Source organism: Nematolebias whitei, chromosome 8 (assembly GCF_014905685.2).
Source record: "Nematolebias whitei isolate Nwh7 chromosome 8, NemWhi1, whole genome shotgun sequence".
Taxonomy (NCBI): Eukaryota; Metazoa; Chordata; class Actinopteri; order Cyprinodontiformes; family Rivulidae; genus Nematolebias; species Nematolebias whitei.
This window is the reverse complement of record NC_056505.1, coordinates 42,070,620-42,085,913: the sequence shown is the minus strand read 5'-3', so window position 1 is coordinate 42,085,913 and position 15,294 is coordinate 42,070,620. Positions and strand designations below refer to the sequence as shown.

Below are 15,294 nucleotides of genomic sequence, written 5' to 3'. Positions count from 1 at the left end.
CCTCAACTGGCTCCTCTCGACGTGGAGAAGCAGCGGCTCTACTCTGAGTCCCTCCCGGATGATCAAGCTTCTCACCCTATCTCTAAGGGAGAGCCCAGACACCCTGCGGAGAAAACTCATTTCGGCCGCTTGTATCCGAGATCTCATTCTTTCGGTCACAACCCAAAGCTCATGACCATAGATGAGGGTAGGAATGTAGATCGATCGGTAAATTGAGAGCTTCGCCTTTTGACTCAGCTCTCTCTTCACCATGACAGACCTGTACAGCGCCTGCTTCACTGCAGATGCTGCACCTATCCGCCTATCGATCTCATGCTCCATTTTTCCCTCATTCGTGAACAAGACCCCAAGATACTTGAACTCCTCCACTTGGGGTAGGACCTCCTCCCTGACCAAGAGAGGGCACTCTACCCTTTTCTGGCTCAAGACCATGGCCTCGGATTTGGAGGAACTGATCCTCATCCCGGCCGCATCGCATTCAGCTGCGAACCGCTCCAGCGAAAGCTGTAGATCACGATCTGATGAAGCCAATAAGACCACATCATCTGCAAAAAGCAGAGATGCAATCATAAGGCCACAAAAGTGGATCCCCTCAACACCTTGGCTGTGCCTAGAAATTCTGTCCATAAAAGTTATGAACAGAATCGGTGACAAAGGGCAACCTTGGCAGAGTCCAACTCACATCGGGAACAAGCCCGACTTACTGCCGGCGATGCGGACCAGGCTCTGACACCGGTCATACAGGGACCTAACAGCCTGTATCAAAGGTCCCGGTACCCCATACTCCCAGAGTATCCCCCACAGGGTTCCCCGAGGGACGCGGTCGAACGCCTTCTCCAAGTCCACAAAGCACGTGTAGACTGGTTGGGCAAACTCCCACACACCCTCCAGGACCCTGCTGAGAGTGTAGAGCTGGTCCAGTGTTCCACGGCCAGGATGAAAACCGCACTGCTCCTCCTGAATCCGAGGTTCGACTATCCGACGGACCCTCCTCTCCAGAACCCCCAAATAGACCTTACCAGGGAGGCTTAAGAGCGTGATTCCCATGTAGTTGGAACACACTCTACGGTCCCCCTTTTTGAATAGGGGGACCACCCCGGTCTGCCAATCCAGGTGAACTTCCCCCGATATCCACGCAATATTGCAGAGTCGCGTAAGCCAACACAACCCTACAACATCAAGAGCCTTAAGGAACTCTGGGCGAATTTCATCCACCTCTGAGGCCCTGCCACCGAGGAACTTTTTAACCACCTCAGTGACCTCAGCACCAGAGATTGGATGGCCCGACCCAGAGTCCCCAGGCTCTGCTTCCTCAGTGGAAGACATGCCGGTGGGATTGAGGAGGTCTTCAAAGTATTCCGCCCACCGACCCACAACATCCCGAGTTGAGGTCAGTAGCACACCACTCCCACTATAAACAGTGTTGGTGGCATACTGCTTTCCCCCCCAGGACGCCGGATGGTGGACCAGAATAGCCTGGAAGCCGTGCGGAAGTCATTCTCCATGGCCTCTCCGAACTCCTCCCATGCCCGAGTTTTTGCCTCAGCAACCACCCGAGCCGCATGTCGCTTGGACTGCCGGTATCCATCAGCTGCTTCTGGGGTTCCACAGGCCCAAAAGGCCCGATAGGACTTCTTCTTCAGTCTGACAGCATCCCTCACGACGGTGTCCCCCATCGGGTTTGAGGGTTGCCGCTGTGACAGGCACCGACAACATTGCGGCCGCAGCTCCGGTAAGCCGCCTCGACAATAGAGGCACGAAACATGGTCCACTCAGACTCAATGTCCCCCACCTAACTCGGAACATGTTCCAAGTTCTCCCCGAGGTGTGAGTTAAAACTCCGTCTCACAGGAGACTCTGCCAGACGTTCCCAGCAAACCCTCACAATACGTTTGGGTCTGCCAGGTCTGACCGGCATCCTCCCCCATCATCGGAGCCAACTCACCACCAGGTAGTGATCAGTGGACAGCTCCGCCCCTCTCTTCACCCGAGTGTCCAAGACATGTGGCCGCAGATCAGATGAGACGATGGCAAAGTCGATCATCGAACTGCGGCCTAGGGTGTCCTGGTGCCAAAAGCACATATGGACACCCTTATGCTTGAACAAGGTGTTCGTTATTGACAGTACATGACGAGCACAGAAGTCCAACAACAGAACACCACTCGGGTTCAGATCAGGGGGGCCATTCCTCCCAACCACACTTCTCCAGGTCTCACTGTCATTGCCCACATGAGCATTGACGTCCCCCATCAGAACAAGGGAGTCCCCAGGAGGTGCACTTTCCAGTTCCCCTTCCAAGGACTCCAAAAACGGTGGATAATCTGAACTGCCGTTTGGGGCATAAGCACAAACGACAGTCAGAACCCGTCCCCCCACACGTAGGCGGAGGGAGGCCACCCTCTCATTCACCGGGGAGAACCCCAATACACAGGCACCAAATTGGGGGGCAATAAGTATGCCCACTCCTGCTCGGCGCCTCTCACCAGGGGCAACTCCAGAGTGGAAGAGTGTCCAGCCCCTCTCAAGGAAACTGGTTCCAGAGCCAGAGCCATGCATAGAGGTGAGTCCGACTATTTCTAGCCGGAACCTCTCAGCCTCACACACCAGCTCAGGCTCCTTCCCCACCAGTTAGGTGACATTCCACGTCCCAATAGCCAGCTTCTGTAGCCGAGGATCAGACCGCCAGGGTCCCCGCCCTCGGCCACCACCCATCCCACATTGCACCCGACCCCTTTGGCCCCTCCCATAGGTGGTGAGCCCATGGGAAGGTGAAGCAGTACAATGGTTTGTACTGAAGCAGTACAAACTATCACAAAACAACTTCTACAAGACAAGGACTTAATCAACAGGACCAACTTCACCCCAGACCAGATTTGCACCCCGTTGGATCTCTGCCTCTCCACCACTTATTTTAAGTTCAATGACAGTTTTTACAGACAGAAGCACGGCTGTGCCATGGGATCTCCAGTGTCACCCATTGTTGCCAATCTTTACATGGAGGAAGTGGAACAGATAGCCCTAAACTCCTTTGAGGGAACAACACGAAGCCACTGTTTCAGATATGTGGATGATACCTGGGTCAAAATCCAGGTCAAGGAAGTAGAAGCGTTCACCAGACACATCAACTCTGTTGACAACAACATCAAGTTCACCAGAGAGGATGCAAATGACAAAAAGCTGCCTTTTTTGGACTGTTTGATTCAGATGGACAGTGAGGACAGCCTCAACATAGAAGTTTACAGAAAACCAACCCACACAGAGCAGTATATTTTGTGTGACTCTCACCATACACTGGAACATAAACTCTCTGTCATCAGAACTTTACAGTATTTGGCCGAACGCGTCCCCACAAAGACAGAAGGGAAGGAAAAGGAACAGAAACACATCACAAATGTTCTCCAAACATGTGGATATCCTAAGTGTGCTTTTGTCAAGTCAGCGAGGAAATCTACAAAACACACTACTAAACAGAAAAATGAGAACAACTGATGAAAAAACAAAGTCATCCCTTATGTTGCTGGAGTATCAGAGAAATTCAGGAGGACTTTCAACAAACACAACATCCCAGCACATTTCAAACCCAACAGGACTCTCAGACAGCTCGTCCACCCAAAGGACAAAACACCCATACACAAACAGAGTGGTGTGGTTTATGCAGTCCAGTGCAGCGAGGACTGTCCAGATCTCTATATTGGAGAAACCAGTTACTTTCCAGACGCATGGCTCAACACAGGAGAACCACCTCCTCTGAACAAGACTCAGCTGTTCACCTACACCTCAGGGATAAGGGACACTCATTTGAGGACCAAAATGTTCACAATGTTGACCTTTGAGAGGGGTGTGAAGGAAGCTGTTTATGTAAAATGAGAGAAACCATCTTTGAACAGAGGAGGATGTCTCAGATTTCAACTTTCAAAAATATATAATGGAGCATTAGGCATGATACCTAGTCATTTCCACTCTTATGGGGAATTTCATTCATGTAACCACAGTGACTCGTCTGTTAGTCAGACTAACAATGACCCTAATGAACCCCTGTTGTGAGGAGTGATAGGGCAATCTGCAAATGTAGCAAGTTTAGCTCAGCTTTATAAATCAAACTCCACACTGTCTTTCTTTGAATTAAGAAGCTCCTCGGATGAGAAGAAAAATGTCTTTGGTTACAAAAAAGTTCAGTTGTTTTTGTCTAGAACTTTTTTTAATACCAAGGAGACGAAAAGCAGCTCTGAAACAGTGATTTAAATGTTGACTGTGGTGGATCAATATGTAAATAGATTGTATACATTGATGCTGCTGGCCGGTAAACAGAGAACTTGGCCTTACAGCTCAGCTCCCTCTTCACCACAACGGACGGGCACAGAGTCCGTAATACTGCAGACGCTGCACTATTCCATCTGTCAATCTCATGCTCCATTCTTCCTTCACTCGTGAACAAAACCCAGAGATACTTGAACTCCTCCACTTGAGGCAGAACCTCACCCTCGACCTAAAGAGAGGAATCCACCCCTTTCCGACTGAGGACTATGGCTCTTGGGACATGGAATTAAAGCAACCACTTCATCAGAGTCAGAGTCAGAGTTTCTTTATTGTCATTCGCACCTCATGTGGTACATGTGGAGGAGCGAAATTATGTACACAAGGTCCCAGTTACATCCAACACTAAAATGTATAAGAAAAACAGTAATAACATCTAAGATTTGAACTAAGAAAAACATCAACTAAATATACACTAAGCACGCATAACATAAAAACATTGAACATCAGCACAAACATGAACATGAGTCTGTGAGCAGATGTGCACGCATGAACACATCAACATTGAAACAGATCAGCAGCAACATGAAACAGATCAGCAGCAACATGATATGGTTTTTCACAGTGATTATTCTAGTTAGTTAGAGATTCATGAGTCTAACAGCCTCAGGGTAGAAGCTGTTCCTCAGTCTAGTGGTTCTACACTTAATGCTCCTTACCCTACTTCCTGAGGGGAGTGGGGCAAAAAATGTGTGTGCTGGGTGAGTGGGGTCCTTCATGATGCAGGTGGCCCTCTTCCTGCATCTGGAAGTGTAGATGTCTGTGATGGTGGGGAGGCTGATTCCGACAGATTTCTGTGCAGCCTTCACCACTCTCTGCAAAGCTTTTCTTTCTGCAGCTGTGCAGCCTCCATGCCACACATTGATGCTCGAGCACAGGATGCTCTCCACTGCACACCTGTGGAAGGAGGTGAGGACTGAGCTTCCCAGACCAGCTCGCCTCAGCCGTCTGAGGAAGTAGAGTCTCTGATGAGCTTTCTTGATCAGGCTGGTGGTGTTGTTGCTCCAGCTGAGGTTGTCATTCATGTGTACACCCAAGTACTTGTAGCTGGAGACCACTTCCACCGCAGATCCTCTTATGTTCAGGGGGGTGTAGATGTTTTTGTTCCTTCTGAAGTCCACAATCATCTCCTTTGTCTTCTTCACATTGATGTGAAGGTTATTCTCTTTGCACCAGCTCTCCAGGTGTTCCACCTCTTGCCTGTAGCTGGACTCATCATTGTTTGTGATGCATCCCACCACCGCTGTATCATCTGCAAACTTTACAATGTGACAGCCTGGATGGGTAGCTGCACAATCACACGTGAGCAGAGTAAACAGGAGGGGGCTCAACACACATCCCTGAGGAGAGCCAGTGCTGAGGGTTATGGTGGAGGAGGAGAGGTTGTGGATCCTCACTAACTGTGGTCTGTTTGTTAAAAAGTCTAGTACCCAGTTGCAAATGGAGGGGCTTAGTCCTAGTGTGGATAGTTTGTCCATCAGAGTTTGGGGGATCATGGTGTTGAAGGCGGATGTGAAGTCCACAAAGAGCATACGGACGTAAGAGTTTTTCTGCTCCAGGTGGTTGAGCGCAGTGTGGACCACAGAGGAGATTGCATCCTCTGTTGATCGGTTCTCACGGTATGCATACTGATGAGGGTCCTCGTTGATGTTGATGGTTGTTTTGATGCGAGTCATGACCAGTTTTTCAAAGCATTTAGCGACTATCGGGGTGAGGGCCACTGGCCGATAGTCATTCAGACCAGCCACTGTAGAGCTTTTTGGGACTGGGATGATGGTGGCAGTCTTCAGGCAGGTGGGAACTGTCTCCAGGGTAAGTGAGGTGTTAAAGTTGTCTGCCAGCACCTCACAGAGCTGATCAGCACATTCCTTCAACACTTTTCCAGGGATGTTGTCTGGGCCAGTTGCTTTGTGCGGATTAATCCTCCTGAAGGTACTCCTTACTTCTGCTGAGGTCACGCTGAGATGCTCTTCATCCGGTGGTGAGGTGAGTCTGGTGCTGGGTGGTCTGTTCGGGTCTTCAAAGCGTGCATAGAACTTGTTGAGGGCATCAGGCAGAGATGGATCTTTGGGGCATTGTTCACTCCTTCCTTTATAATCTGTTATGCACTTAATGCCCCTCCACATGCTCCGAGGGTCTTGTGAGATGAATTGACCCTCGATCCTCTTTGCATATGTGGCCTTGGCCCTCTTAATACCAGCAACCAGCTCTTTTCTTGTCCTACTCAGCTCCTCTGAGTTTCCAGACCTGAAGGCAGTGTTCCTGGCTTCCAGCAGGGTACGCACCTCTGCATTCAGCCAAGGTCTTCTGTTTGGGTAGCTTTTAACATTTTTGATAGTGGAGACGGTGTCAGTACATGTACTAATGTAACCCAGAACTGAGGATGTGTATTGGTCAAGATCAAGCGAACCTCCATTTTCAGCTGCTTCTCTGAAAACCTGCCAGTCTGTTCGTTCAAAACAATCTCTCAGTATGGGGCCACTGTCCTGGATCCAGCATTTAACTTTCTTTTGTACCGGTCTGGAGCGTCTCAGCGGGGGCATGTAAGCAGGAGCCAGGAAGATTGAGATGTGGTCTGACAGTCCTAGGTGGGGGCGGGGTTCGGCTTTGTATGCATCTTTTACGTTCGTGTAAACACGGTCCAGCGTGTGGTCTCCACGTGTCGGAATCGCCACATGCTGATTAAAGCTTGGGAGACAGTCCTTTAAATTCACGTGGTTAAAGTCTCCGGCTACCACGTAAAGAGCCTCGGGGTGTTTGTTCTGCAGCGAGCTGATGATATCATGAAGCTCCTGCAGTGATTCATTAGCATTAGCGTCCGGAGGAATGTAGACAACAGAGATGAAAGTCACCGTGAACTCTCGGGGTAGATAATGTGGCCGACATTTCACTGTTATTTGCTCCAAAGCCTTCAAGCATGAGCTATTTACAACAGTACAGTTCGTGCACCAACTTTTACTCATGTAAATGCATACTCCGCCTCCCCGTGATTTCCCCGTTAGCTCGCTGCAGCGGTCCGCTCGAAAAAAAAGTCTGTCATCCAGCTGGAAGACTGTGTCCGGCGTTTTGCTTGTAATCCACGTTTCCGTGAGGCAAAGCACCGCACACTTCTTCATCTCTTCTGAGGCGCCCGCTCTCAGACGAAGTAAATCCATCTTGTTGTCCAACGAGCGGACATTCGACAGAAAGAGAGACGGCAAGGGGAGTTTACCGGCTTTAGCGTTAGCTCGTAGCCTCATCATAACCCCCGCCCGGCATCCTCTCCTCTTAAGCCAGGAGCAGCGCTTCCTCTTCTGCCCGCTGGAACGCCTCTGCTGCAGCTTCCAGGTAGATGACTTTAAGATCTGCATTCTGCCAAGCGTAGCTTTGAGTTTGTTGCTGATTTCTGCTATATTTCGTGGCAAATCCGCTCCTATTCTCATCAGTTCGGTTCGGCTATAGTTCACACGCATAAATCGCGTGGAGTCAGGCACAGAGTCAATATCAAAACTTCTAAAAACTGGGATGGTACCGGGAGCCTGTGAAGCTGCAACTGCTCTGAGCGCGGCCATCTTGGCAAGATGCAAAGGATGCAAAACTGATGCAAAACTGCAAAACTGTAGAGGATTGATATTAGTTCATGCAGGGTTCTGCCCTTTTCTCCATGCTCTGTGCTCGACTGGTACCTTGTCACAGCAGACAAACTAACTGTTTGATAGAATATCACTTTAAAAATGACCAGAATGTCCCTTTAGATTACTTTCTTATGTCAGTATCACTGTAATGGACACCTACATGTTCAACCATCAGCAGGAATGTGGGGTATAGAAGTCAAAGCAGGAAGCAGAAGCACCATCTTGCACAGTCGGGGGTGTACCAAAGAGAAAAAGAGTCAGACAGAAGCTATGAAAGAGTGGTACTCACCAAACGCTGCGACAGTGGGGTTTTATCTGAAGCGGGCAGGTGTTGCTCCAGGGCCAGAACGATGCAGTTTGCTATGATGGTGGCCAGGATCAGGTACTCAAATGGAGTAAGAGGGTTAAGGAAAACTCTCTGTACCTACAATATGCACAGGGTCTAAATAGATGTTTTATGCTTTGATTGCTGTCATAAAGCAATCAAGATCATTATAAATTTGCCTTCTAAATAAAAAAGAAACAAATCAAAAAGACCTGTTCAATGTTAAACTCAATTTTTTCAGAGAGGTGGGGGGGACACCATGAACAGGTCTCCAGTCCATCACAGGGACACCTGGACAGGTGTCCAGTTCATCACAGGGACACATGGAGACAAACGAGACAAACAATCATTCACTCTCTCACTCACTAATTAAAAATATGTGTAATGGAAAACAAGTGACAGCATAAATATGCACCCCCTTTAAAGTGATTTGTCAGAGAAAAGATGATTGCACAGTACGTCAGTGGATGGAGGCAAAAGTATTTCTCTACAGGTTTACTTGTGGTTCCTAGAGTTTCCAAAAGCAGACTGGGAGGAAGATCTTTCAGTTATCAGGCTCCTCTCTTGTGGAACCAACTTCCAGTTTCTGTCCGTGAGGCTGACACATTGTCCAGTTTTAAGACTGGACTTAAATACTTTCTTTTTTGATAAATCCTATAGTTAGGGTTGGTTTGGGTTTCCTGAACTATCCCTTAGTTCTGCTGCTATAAACTAAAGCCTCCAGTATACTCGGGAATACCTCAATCCATGGAGGTCCGTGCATACCGGATCAGAGTTGAAGCGGATGCCCACAGGGCGTGTCTGTACAAAGATCAATGTTTACAACTGCGTACTCGTACTCTGTGTCGTACAACAAACTGCATGGCAACGGACTGTTTTGTATACACCAATGTATTAAATTTCCCTTCTTCATCCCTGATTTAGTTTAATGGACTTTTCTTTTGTTTTGTTTTTTCCAAGAGGCAAGTGATCTCTTCCTCCTCGTCTGTTGACATCATGACTGAAATTATGAGAAATGAAGGAATTTGTCCTTCATTTAAATCAGGTCCAGCGTGGCTGCGAGAGGGTCTAGAGATTTCCTGGTGGGCTGTTCTGATGTGTGGGCTGAAGGGCCAGCACTCCCTGTTTTTTTTTTTTGTTTTTTTTTTAGAACTTTTTATTAACAACATATAAACACAGAACACCGCTGCAGCTGGGGCTGCCAGCTCTCGTTTTTTTGGGTTTTTTTTTTTGCGACCCATCAATCAATCCAGTAGGCATGTCAGCAAATGACTAATCGGCAAACTTAATTTGTCCCGAAGGTAAACGGCCCTTTCCTGCGAAGCTGACTGCAGTCGCTCATGGTGAACGCTCGAGTATGAAGTCTCAACCCTCTGTGAACAGTGTGCACAGTTTCCGCACAGACTGACAGGACACGCGAGTATACTGGAGCTTGCTGGAGGACAAACTGACCACATTTCCTGTCTCTGCTGCTGTCTTTACTTGCTCTACTCTATGTGTTAGTATTTGTAATTATTTATATCTTAACGTTTTTTGTCTTTCCTCCTATAGAAAGAACATCTGGAGCAGTCATTCTGTGTTTGTCTGTTTCTACTTCCTGTCCTCTCAAACCCAGCCGGTCGAAGCAGATGGCCGCTCGTCCTGAGCCTGGTTCTGCTGGAGGTTTCAGTTTTTCCTTTCCACTGTCTCCTTTGTGATTGCTCAGGATGGGACATTGACAAAGTGAAGATTAATCTAAATCTGCTGCTCCCTTAGATTGAGAAATTTTTAAAAATATATATTTTTATGTTTTTGTACAATACCCTGAGATGACTTCGGATGTGACTTAGAGCTACAAAAATAAACTAAGTTGAATTTCAAAGGCATTTTATTAGTAATACTCTAAAAGTTTGGGTTCGTGTTAACAAAACTTTGGGTTTTTTTTGTAAAGAATGTCAATTTATTTTCACCATGATTGATTAATGACAGTAATCCAAGCTTTAGGCCTCAGATCAGCTGAGCTGCCATCAGCCTAGTTCTGAGACATGACGGAGCAACAGAGAGGGCAGATAAGTCACTCACCCTCTTAGCGGATGCTAAAGTCAGCAGCAGGGCTGTTTTAAAAGACAAGAATTTAATCGGAAACTGATCTAGTGGCTCGATTGGAGCTTTGATGAGGGCTCGCAGGAGCAGCGTTTAATCCCACTGTGGAGCAAGTAGGCGTGAAATGGGCCGTCGTCTCTGTACACCTTTTAAAAAACGCTTCATCAGCGGATGATTGAAAGCTGTTCTGTTCCCGAAACCCTTCGTGACAAGAAGGGATGGCTGCAACGTACGTTTTAATCGTGCCGAATGCCAGATTTCTGTCCATCAGCTGCTGCAGAAAGGACAGCACACCACCTAGTGGACATGAGGTGGCCTCTACACCTTTATCCGTACAGCAGCTCTGAAAAGCTGTCCACTTTGATGTGTACAGCGCCGTGGTAGATGCAGCACATGAATCCTGATTCGTACGCACTACATCTTGAGAGAGACCCATCCTCTCTAAGCGGATCTACTCAGCGGCCAGACTCAAAGCTGCCGGCCTATTTCTGGGTAACTCCTGATCGTTCCTCCTGCCTGGAGGAGAGCATCCTCCCTCCACGGCAGTTTCCCCGATAACAGGTGTCGTAGAACTGGGAACCATGGCGCGTTCACGTGCTCGGGAGCCACCAGGAGAGCTGTCAGTCCCTCCTCCTGAACTCAGTTCAGAAACCGTGATATCAGAGGGCGTGGGGGAAATGCGTAAAGAAGCATTTTGGGCCACGGGCTGTGAGCAAACGCGTCCACCCCTAGAGGTGGTTCGTCCCGTGGGCTCAGTGAGAACCATAGTTGACATTGAGCGTTCTCTCGTGTTGCAAACAGGACCACAGCCGCTTTGCTAAATTTCTGCCACGTCTGAACCATCAGCTCTGGATGGGGGTCCAGGCCCCATGATGCGGACCGTCCCTGGACATCACATCCGCCCCCTGTTCAGAACACCAGGGATGTACACTGCTCTGATGGAGAACAGATTTTGGTGTGCCCAACACAGCAGCTGTCTCACAATGTGTAACATTTGGGCTGAGTGAGCCCCCCCCCCCCCCGCTGGTTATGTATGCAACAGTCACTTGCTGTCTGTGTGAATCCACACATGATGATTCTGCAGCACAGAGGCCAAGTGTTGAATCACATTCAAAAAACCGTGACACTCCAAAAACATTTATATGAGTTGCTGTGTGGGGTGGCCACAGCACCCCCACAGCTCGAGAAATGTATGTGCCTCTGTGAAGTCTGACACGTGTGACGTAAGTCTGCTGACGGAAACAGCTTTTATCACTCTGCCGGTTTCAGGTGAGTTACACTGCTGCCACCTGTCTGGAAAAGCGGGTCAGCAGCAACAGATGTCCAGATAAAGCAGAATTCTCCTCCCTGCTCTATGTGGCGGCTGCAGAGTGACTCGACGCATTTTGAATGGAAATTTTGTCTCACAGTTCAAAATTGACAAATCTAAGATAAATCTCATCCTTCCGGTCCGTTTGGGACCAGGAGGTGACGAGAGTGGAACCCTGTGTTTTCCTCTCCTTCTAGGACCCTGGAAATTACATTTTTATTGGAATTTCCTGAGCTTCTGCGAGGGGGGACAAGATCTGTTCTAGAGATGACAGAAAATGTCTCTAGAGTTCCTCCGAATGGGGGTTTGAGCTGTACTGCAGCATGAATCTTCTGCTGATAATGATTCATCCATCTATCTGGAGCGCACGCTCGCTGCCACTCCGCGTAACGTTTGGGAAGCGGGCACGTGTTTATGCTGCGTCAAGTTATTTACGGACGCCAATCACCGCCGTCATGTGTGCCTCACTCAGGCTGCAGGCTCACATCCGTGCTGATGTGAGCTGGCGTGTGCTGAGGAGGCAGCGCACAGCTTGGGCTGAGAGCAAGGTTTCCCACTGGACTTGGTCTGCTGAAAGCATTCACTTTGACTGCTGTGTCGTTCACGCGTGCATTTTGTCTATTTACTCAAGCTGTGGTGATTTAAACCCTGTTGGAGTACACCGGCCCGCTTGTGTGGAGGATGTGTGAGGTAATGCCGCTGTAAGATCGTACGAACTGACAGTCAACCTGAAAACAGACACTTTAATTCCTGAATGATGTTTACGTTTTATTCCAAAAACTCAAACCATCATTATGCACACCCATCGTCCGCAATGAATAATTTTTAAATCTTCTCCCCCGTGAGCCCTGCAGCTTGTCGGGATGAGGAGGGCTGTACTCTGATGGGAGGGGCTGGCAGCAGAGCGGAGCGAGAAGACGCTGCTGCAGCTGTGGCGCATCTCTGCTGTCTCGGCCACGACACTCTTTCCAGCGGGCGGGGGGGGGGGGGGGAGGAGGGGTGTGACTTAATCAGATGGGGCACAGTCTCCGACACCTCCTCCGATTTGAAAATTGGCTCCGAACAGCACGTCCGTCGTGATGGGGCCTTCCAGCGAGTCCATATGCAGCGTCTCCGACAGAGAGAGGGAGTGACAAGCCAGGTGGACCTCTGAGCCATTGTCATGCAGGCTGCGATGCGAGACAAGGCAGACAGCAGACGAGGCACACTGATTGAGGGTGACGTCAGACGCCTGCAGAGGGAGCTCCTCGTCTCCTGAGGCAGGTCTGTCCCTCCGGCCTCTGAGATGCTGTAAGTCAGTGGCGGAACGTTATTGTTCGCTGCAGTCGCCTGGACCGCATACTGGTGAGCTCGGTTGGAGAGCGACATCACATCTGGCCATGCCTCTCCGGAGGCGTAGGACGCTGGTCCAACCTGGACATCTTTGCTCCAAGAGCTTCCGCCAAGCTTGGCTCCAGGGGGGGCACCGAGGGAATTTCCGCTCGGTAAAACCCCTCCACTCTGTTGATGGGCGCGGATGTGGAAACCGGCGCTCTCAGTCTACCAGGTCCGGCTGCAGCCTCGTTCCAGTAGGACGTCACTGCTGGGAAACGAGGCCAGATGGGATCAGGACGGCGAGCCGGGGTGGAGCCAAAAACATTCCCGCCAGATCATCCGATCTGGGCGGGGGAAGGAGAGTCCCTTCATGTCTGCCGCCTCCTGGATTATGCCGGGCAGCTCCAGAGGAGGGCACCGACGGCTAAGAGCGGTGTGGTCGCCAATGCGAAAAAGGTCCGGGGGGGGGGGGGCTCACCCCCCCTCGTTCCGAAACTACGCTCTCCAGGACGGAGGGAGCAGCGGGGGCTGCTGCTGACATCACCTGTCCCGGAGGAACCATTCAATTCGCTCCGAGAGTCGGCGAAAAAGTAAAAAATGGTTGATGGCGTCGTCCAGCGTGTAGCGACCCGCCACTGAGAAATATTCCTCGGCGCTTACCTTGAAACAAGACTGCTCGTCTGCTTCTCCTCGGGGAGGAGAACTCACCGGGACAGCAGGAGGTTGGCATGGCGGGACCACAGGCAGCCTTAACAAAGGTTGAGCTGGTCAAGCTGGACAACTTCCCTTCTTCGTTCTGATGGTGCTATTAGCTTGCTGAAGAAAAATGGGAGCCGATTACCCGCTCTTAAAGTAATTTATATGGACTGGGTGTGGCCCACACAACAGGTGGGCGTGGACTAAATTGCTTTAGTGCGATGCTTTGCATGACGGGATAAAACCCACCAGCGACAGCCTTAAAGGGCGAAGCCTATACAAAATAGAACTCAAACCAACCCTATTGCCTCTGGTTTCGTGTCAGATAGGACAACTTTAAAAATGTCACTAGAACCTGATTTATGTTTGGACTGTTTTTGTCATGTTGAGCTCTCTGTATTGTCAAAAGTAATAGCTTCATCCAAACCATCCACGTCTGCTAGATCCTATCCAAACCAGGCTATTTAAAGACGTATTTCCCTTAATTAATAACCACGTCTTGGACCTGCTTAATTTTTCTCTAATAAACGGTTACCACAGAGCTTTAAGATTGTTGTAATTAAACCTTTACTTAAGAAACATAATCTTGACTCAAGAATCCTGGATAATTATAGACCTATATCTAATTAACGTTCATCTAAAAAATTTTAAGGAATATAGTTGCAGGTCAGTTGCGTGGACATCTGCAAAAGAAATAATCTGTCTGAAGAGTTTCAGTCAGGATTTAGAGCTCATCATAGCACAGAAACAGCACTGGTGAAAGTTACTAGTGATATTCTCATGGCCTCAGACAATGGACTTGTGTCTATACTGGTCCTGTTAGACCTCAGTGCTGCACTTGATACAGTTGAGCATAATCAGTGCTTAATTTGAACCAGATCTTCCTGGAACAAGATCCAGGAACTCTCTTATTTTATCAGGGTGCATTCCGGCAACTGTTTGCTTGGATCCAGCGACTCTCAGTCTTACTAATAATAAAGTTATGAACAACTATGACTGCCTTGTCATCCTGGGAGCCATGCTTGAACCGTGTCGCTCCCCTATGCTGCTGAGATGATAAATAAATAACTCCGACACCTCTGCTGTTGTTTTTATGATGCTCTGGACGCTCGTCACCCACAGCACGCGTGCAACAAAGAGTATAAACTCAAAGCAAGAGTGATACCTGCACCCTCCTGATGCATGCTCAATAATCCAGGTAGAAAAATCCAAAAAAGTTCAATCTGGTCCTCTGGACATTCAAAAAAACAATAGCAAAACAAAGCAAAAAAAATCTAGAAACGTTTCGTCTCTCATCCAAGAGACTTCCTCAGTCTGAGGTGCTGTTTTCAGCTCAGTCTCTTAAATAGCACCTTCTTAGAGTGGATCAACCAGTTTGCTGCTGACAACCAAAACCAGCTGATCACATGCTCAAGAAGGACCATCAGCCTAACAATGGGTCATTAGCACACTGATGGCTGTTTACTACTCACAGAGGGCTGAGTGATACTAGCAATCACAGCATTGTAAGAGGGGGACAGTTGAACCCGGAGGCCTCCACCCCTGTTTAATGATGGACGATTTCTTTTCACAAAGATGGCCTCCTTTACTCTTCTCTCAAACCATCGTTCCTCTCTGTCCAGGATGTGAACATCTTCAT

The 15,294-nt window shown here is 48.8% G+C and overlaps 1 protein-coding gene across 1 annotated transcript in view; it reads right to left on the bottom strand.

The window, feature by feature from the left end:
- Nucleotides 1–15,294, bottom strand: part of cacna1ba (calcium channel, voltage-dependent, N type, alpha 1B subunit, a) — a 668,325-nt gene that overhangs the window by 647,692 nt on the left and 5,339 nt on the right. Inside the window, exon 2 of the mRNA XM_037680745.1 lies at nucleotides 8,219–8,324. Coding sequence (XP_037536673.1) covers nucleotides 8,219–8,324 — 106 coding nt within the window. The remainder of the gene's footprint in view (nucleotides 1–8,218; nucleotides 8,325–15,294) is intronic.